The sequence below is a fragment of the Oryzias latipes genome, chromosome 3, assembly GCF_053564925.1.
Source record: "Oryzias latipes strain Hd-rR chromosome 3, Olatipes_Hd-rR_3.1".
Taxonomy (NCBI): Eukaryota; Metazoa; Chordata; class Actinopteri; order Beloniformes; family Adrianichthyidae; genus Oryzias; species Oryzias latipes.
In genome coordinates, this window is record NC_136239.1 from 30142632 (window position 1) to 30150130 (window position 7499).

The window sequence follows — 7499 nt, forward strand, 5'->3', positions numbered from 1 at the left end:
GACGTCAGCAGACACAACACAACCCAAGACGGACCCACAACCATGCAGCTAATAATTAACGATGAACAAGGAAAAAAACGTGACTTTTTACATATTTGACACATGGAAAATTAATAATACATGCTTAGTAGAGATACACACTTTTCAGTAATCGATTTCATAGCTTTAAGGACTTAAAATGTTGCAAACAAAAAGTGTTTTTTTTTCTCATAAAATTATTATATATTAATTTTAGCTAAATAGAAAAAAAATCACAATTTGATCACATTGATCTAGAAGTGACTTTATTAATCTGAACCAGTAGATTGCCTCCAGTTGCACCTGGCCTCCTATCCCATCTCTTTGACTGGTTCTAATCCAAGCCAAAATTGGCTGGAAGAATAACAACATGCTGCACTTTTTACCTTTAGATCCCTCAAGCCTGTACCGACACCACTACTTGATGACTAATCAATGTCATTTAGTCAAGTGACTGGCCCATAAGCCGCTGTTGTGGATCCGCAAACATCTTGGTCACAGCTTATTTTTAGCCAATTAAATTGTAGACCCTGCTTTACACAATTGGAGCTCGTCCAGAAGGGTTTTTCTCCGTCCAGGCAAGATGAAATCTTCTTTGTGACCCTGCAAAAAAGGACTGTTTAGGATTGTTAGGTTTTTTTTAAACCAAAAAGTAAAAAAAAAGGACCTCTAAGGGCACAATTTGATGCCAGATTGCGAACTCATTCTTCAGTTCTTTGTTTTAATTTAGAATATAACATACCACTGTGGGGTGATGTTTGTAAAAATTCATATTAAAATAAGTGTTGAACAAGAGCAAAGCGATTTGAAATCTGTTTGCATTGGCTGTTCCACTCCTAACCTCTGCACTGTCATCCTGACCATTGTTCTCCTCAGGTTAATCTTTGTTGAGTAAATAACCCAATAAAATAAAGCTACAATGGTGGCTTTCTTAGATCCATTTATTGCCTGACAGCATTTATTACAAAGAGTTTTTCATTTGTTTATTTTTAGATTTTGCAGCAGTTTAAAATATTCAAATCTGCAGCTTTTTGGACTCAGAACTTGAAATTTGCATAGCCTTATCAGCAATAACCAGATGAATTACTTGTTTTGAAACCTCCACACATTACACCGTTACACAGAGATTATGCTCTGCCTCTATCAGGACACTTTTAATGTTTCACTAAGGTAATTTGCAACACTCACAGGAACGGTTATAAACATTTATCATGTGCGTTGTGGCAGCTATTCAGTCCAGACTTCAAAGATGAAAGACGTTTATGTTTTTTTGCTAATGATTTGCAGCCAAACAAATGGTGCAAGTATATGGTTTTGTCCATTTCATGCTTGATTTATTAAAAAAAAAAAAAGAAGCACTTCAAAATCTTTTAATGATTCTGCTAAACTTAAAGAGTGCATTTTTGTCCACGTCCTCAGTTTATATAGTTATCTCAACTCTAATTTCTGTGACACAGGCAGACTGTAAGTACATATGGTAAAGGCATGTGGGCGTTAAGACAAGCGCTGAGTTCACAAATGCAGCTGAAAGCATCAATATCACATTTCCTGTGGTCTTGATTTCCAAGCAAAAGCACAAAATTTCACCTCCTTTGAAGCTGTTTTCTCCCAGCAATTCTCTACCTGCAGACATTTGTACATCTCCGTTTGCAGAGTAAAAACCAAACAAATCGCTTCGCTTCACTAACAGAAACCTGTTTCAGCAAACAATTAAAAATTGAAAAATATTTATTAATATTATAATGAGGACCTCTTTTAGCACAAATTTCAGGTCATCTGATAAATGTAAAGCCAGCTACATTCTATCATTTTCCCAATAGTTGTTGCCGTAAAATTAAAGTTTTAAACGTTAAGTTTGAACAGTTCAGAAAAAATACTGTTTATGCTAAAAAATTAAATATTCAACCGATCCTTCCCACAAAGCCCGGCTTAAAACTGTTGTGGTCAAAGAGACACATGCCATTCACATGAACAGTGCACAAGTGAAGTCTCCATATACGCCCCACCTTGGTCTAGTCTAATTCAGGTTACTTGCATTTCTTATCTCACAGATGACCTTTGAAGAGAGAAGATAAAGAAAACAAATCATGTGGGAGGCAGAAGATGTGGTTTATGATATTATGTTCTTGTTAAGAAAGTTAAGGAGAGAAAGCGCACAGTCTGCCCCCACACTGGTTGTTTTACAAGAGGTGTCACTCTTTGAGGGATTGGTGCATGGACGAGCAACCATGCAGCATTACATCATGATGCATATCAGTGTATTATGAGTGCAAGCTGCAAAGAAATTAGATAGTCATGGAGACAAAAGTAGGAAATGACATTTCTGTTTTGAAAAAGTTTAACAATCGGAGGCAGTTCTTTACTTTCTTTTTCTTCCTTTTTTACACAAGTTAATCTGCTAATGGAATCCTTATGCAGTCGGAGGAAATAAAAAACGGTCAAAAAAAGGTTTTCATCGTGAATACAATTGAAGAGACATTGTGCTTTTGTTTAGTTCTCTTTAGGAAAGAGCTGCAAACTTGGAAAAGTTTGCATGCACTTGCTTTTACTACTCTGTTCTGTTGAAACTTGAAGTCTCTTGTGATTTATACTGCCCTCTTTTGTTTAATCTGTGCAACTAAACAAGGACATGTTGATTTAGTAAAAGAAAGGGGAAATTAAACTTGTTTTGCAAATCGTAAGGGGAAAAATGCTGTCAGAGGACCACATGCTCCACAAAACAGATTGTGTAACACGTGAAGGAAGAATATGGTCATTAAACTTACTAACACCAATAATAATTGTTTTTAAGACGTTTTTTCCTTATAAGATCATCATTTGATATTGACAGTTGTCTGTTATGCTATAAATAACGTAAGCAAGTTGAACCAGAAGCAACAAGTCTTGGGTAAGTCTATGAAGACTCTTGTTCATCCAGGTTGATTCCATCATAGTAGTAGGTTTAGGGGCTGTCATCTGGACTTAGTTTTTAAAGTTAGAATTGACAAAGCCTCTTGGATAAGAGGTGAAACGTCTTCTAACTTTAAAATCTAAGTCCAGATGACAGCCCCTAAACCTTCTACTATGAAGTATTGGGTAAATTATTAGGCTACTTTTAGAGCAACGCTTGCTTAGACATTGGAAAACCACTTTGGTTCAATTTCAAGTGTGGCATCGTTTTTTAAAAAGGAATAACAACAATAATATTAAATGGGAAAAATAGAATCAGCAGTTTAATAATAGAAATAAATGGAGATTTTACGATAAGTTGGTTTAACGTTGCCTTTTTATCCTTTATTTGTGGCTTTAATTTGATTTGGAAAAGATATATGAAAATATTTTTAAACATTTTCCAATCAAACACTGCATTGCCATTTTAAGCTTGGCAAATTTTGTTTGATTGCAGATTGGTCAGATTGCTCTTTTTGGCTGAAAAGTTGTAAAGTAGCTTCGTTGGGACTCTGAGCTTATTGAGCCAACATTAGGCAGGAACTTACTGAAAGCACAACTGATGTTCTGTGGTTTCACCAAATCAATCGTTGGGCTGATTCACCCAGCACATGTTTAGTGTAGCCAATGTCCAATCGATGCTACGTGTGACAGAAATCCTAATATAGACTGCTGCTTTTTTATTCACTTTGCTGTGTTTAAATACAACTGGACTCATCAAAAGGTAGTAGTTTGTATGAAAATGTGCATGGATAGCCAGAAAACTTTGAAGGGATCTTCATCAGGAGACAGTAAGTGAGAACACGTGTGAGGCAGAGAGCTGAAAGTAGAGGTCTGTGTTCCCCTCAGGACCCTCTGCAGATGCATACCTGAAGAGATTAGTCTCTCTTTTTAATAATCCTCCTCCGCAGCAGCAAAGCAACAACACTGGATTATCCACCCGTGAACTATAGCACAGACATCCATAGAATAATTCCTGTCACTTCTGTAGCAGTGATTTATGATCATGACTGCAACAAACCTTTTTTTCATGATATTACATTATGTTAGTGCATTATGGGTACTAAAAGGCTTGATTTTGAGAGGGTGGACTGACCACAGCTCCATATTAGTTGGATTTTTATTGACAGTCACAGTTGTGTCAGTGACAGTGCTCTTTCCCACCCCTGGCTAATCTATCATAGTTTCTGTTATTGTCATACTGCAGGCAGTCCTGAATCACTGGGGCTTTAATCAGCTGATCGATTCGTTATTACAGGCATGCAACACAACAAAATACTCAGTTATCCAGATGCTGCTTTTTTTTACGGACTGACCGATGTAATTACTTAATTTTATTCTGCAAAATGATATTTATATTTTGGGCTGTTGTTGGCTTAAGCTTACTTAATAGTAAAGGACATATTGTTGCAAATTAATTTTTAAAGCAATTCAACTTGTGATTCTTGATCTGGATATGTTCTAAAGATTTCTGAGACAATAGTATTTTTGCTGACGTAAATAACGTGCACTTCATCTTTGTCATTTGATTTATTGATACTTGACCTGAATCTCTAAAGTATAAATAATTGATAGGAAGTTAAGAACCAGATAATGATCATTTATGTAAAGAAAAAAAAATAAAAATAAAAAGGTAGGTAAAGCAAAGGAATGGTGAGATTATATTATTTCGCTCCCTCCCACTCCATTTCAAGAAAATAATTAAACTCATTTGACAAACTTAATATTCAAAGGTCTGTGTACATAAGAATCAACCTGTCTATTTATAAGAGTAACAATTTAATAAACATTTACAGTTAGGAGGGTTACATTATCTTACTAAACAAAAATATTTTTTTAATTAAAAGTATACAGTTCCTTCAAAAGATTATATTTTTGTAACGTTCATATTTTACATGTGTTCCATTGTTTTGTAACACGATTTGAAGTCCAGACAGAAATAATTAAAATAAGGTTGTGAAATTTACCAAATAAAACAGTTGAACAACAAAAAATTGCATTTTTGGACAAACTATATAATTCAAAGCTCTTTTATGATTGTATCTAGTTATTTAACTTTGAATACGAATGCATTTTTATGATTGTTTTTAAGCATTATAAAACGTCATCATCCTGAGCGGCCGTGGCGTCATCAGTAGTCGCCACAGAAGCGTGGATGATGTGTAGAGAAGCGTTAGCTGACAGACAGCTAAGGTAGTTTACCCTTTTTCTTTAAATCCGTTTTTTTCATTGGGGTTTAGGTGTCATGTAGGCAGTTTTAAGTCGGTGTTTACGTTCTTTTCTTGTGTTTGATTCTTCCTTTGTTTATTTGTTTTTTAAACATGCAGACAGTCGGGTGTTTTTTAGCGTTGGCCTCGTCCAGACGTTCTCTCGTCTTTAGCAGACTTGAGTTTGTTAAAGTTCTGCGTCAGACTCGCCTCTGTCACGGAGGGGCAGCACCTCAAGATGAAACACCGGTTATCCGTGTGCCGCGATATCTGCAGAGACGGGTTGAAAACGTGAACGAAGCTCGAAGGAAAAGCAAGATCAGCACCGTACGAGCCGGAAAGGTCCTGATCCAGAGCAGAAACCCCGTCCTGAACCAGAGCGCCGCGTACGTGCTGGGAAAGTTCGAGGCGCCCACACTTTGTTCTAAGGGATGGAAACACAACAAGTCCTTTGGCGACTATTTTATCATCAATAACACCAAGGATGTGGCACCCTACATTTCAGGAAACCAGAGGAAGGACGAAGATAAACCATCAGTGACATTTAGCAAACTCCACATTTGCAAGGAGCTGCTAGACGTTTTAAATGACATTGGGATTACCCATCCTACCACAGTGCAGCTGCAGACCATCCCAAAGGTCATGAAAGGTCACAACATCCTTTGTGCTGCAGAGACGGGCAGCGGGAAAACTCTGAGCTACCTGCTGCCGATAGTCCACCGGCTGCAGGCGGAGAAGCAGCTGGAAATCTGCAGCATGGAGACGAACAAAATTCGTGCTGTCGTTGTTGTTCCTTCCAGAGAGCTCTCTGAGCAGGTGTCCGCTGTGTCCAAGACTCTGTGTGCCCCTTTTGGGCTTCGCACACAGACTGTGGGCGGTGGGAGAGGTGTGGGACACATCAAGGCTGTCTTCAAGAAGATCCATCCAGATATTTTAGTGGCCACACCTGGTGCCCTGGTCAAGGCCCTGCGAAGACGCTGTCTGAGTCTGGATGAACTGAACTTCCTGGTGGTTGACGAGGCCGACACCATGTTTGACCCCACTTTCTCTGATATGTTGGAGAACATCCTCTCATACATAAACATTGCTAGTGACCCCCAGGAAACATGTGGTCTTGGTGGGAAAACTCAATTGCTCGTGGTTGGAGCGACCTTCCCGGGCGGCGTGGGTGAGCTGCTCAGCCAGGTGACGGACCTTGGCAAAATGGTGACAATCAAGAGCAGAATGCTGCACTGCCTCATGCCGCACGTCAAACAGACTTTTCTTAAGGTCAAAGGTGCTGACAAAATCCTGGAGCTCCAGCAGGCGTTGAAGCTGCTCCAGCGTGAGAAAGGAGGCGGGGCTGTTCTGGTATTCTGCAACAAGTCTGCCACAGTTAACTGGGTGGGCTACTCCCTTGAGGAACTTGGGGTTCAGCACGCTCGACTGCAAGGGGAGATGCCTTCTGCGGTGCGGGCTGGAATCTTCCAGTCCTTCCAGAAGGGGGCGGTGGATGTGCTGATATGCACAGACATTGCTTCACGAGGCCTGGACACTTCCAAGGTGCGCCTCGTCGTCAACTATGACTTCCCAGAAAGCCACACAGACTACATCCACAGGGCAGGGAGAGTGGGCCGTGCCGGAGGGATGGAGGACGCGGAGGTGCTCAGCTTTGTCACCCATCCCTGGAATGTGGAGTTGGTGCAGAGCATTGAAACTGCTGCTCGGAGGAGAACCACCTTACCAGGGATGAAATCTGACATTCAGGAACCGAAGGCTAAAGTAGTCGAGACTGAAGAATAGATTTTTGTGTTTGAATGTTTAATATAAATATATGCAATAAAGATTTCAAGGCAAGGACTAAAAAAATGATTATAAATAAAAGTGAATTAAATTGTACACTGTTTCTGAAGAAGTTTGTTTAAAAGATTGAAGACATCATGAACACGTGAAAGTAGTTTTTGAACAATTAGAATCTCCTTTTACTTCAGTCCTGGAAAACTTAACAGTAAATTACATTCACACCATTCAAAATACTGGAAAACCAGTGTAGATATATTTTTTAATAGAGTGACTGTTTTGATATGAATTATAAAATAATTAAGTCATAAATTGAACAATTATTTTGAAGTGAAGCGGTTAATTTGATCTAATCCATGTTCAGTTTTCTATCCATTTTAGAACACGCTATATCCCTTTCGCACAGCTGGAGCCTACCCAGCTAATATTGGTTGGGTACACTGAACAGGTTATCAGTCTGTTGCAGGGCCACACTCACACATACCCATGGACAATTTAAGGACACATTTACCCTTTGTAGTATGTTTTTGGACTGTGGTAAAAAAAAAAAACTAAAGTGTGTGGAAA

General features: G+C 38.9%; 1 protein-coding gene across 1 annotated transcript; it reads left to right on the forward strand.

Annotated features, from left to right (window-relative positions):
• The first annotated feature begins 5070 nt into the window (after positions 1–5070).
• Positions 5071–7031, forward strand: ddx28 (DEAD (Asp-Glu-Ala-Asp) box polypeptide 28). The gene has a single exon (XM_004067397.5). The coding sequence runs from the start codon at positions 5268–5270 to the stop codon at positions 6933–6935; it is 1668 nt and encodes a 555-aa protein (XP_004067445.1). The 5' UTR covers positions 5071–5267; the 3' UTR covers positions 6936–7031.
• Positions 7032–7499: the final 468 nt, after the last annotated feature.

What these genes read in the sequence shown, in the direction of transcription:
- ddx28 (XM_004067397.5), top strand. Translation starts at nt 5,268, where the DNA reads ATGCAGACAGTCGGGTGTTTTTTAGCGTTGGCCTCGTCCAGACGTTCT.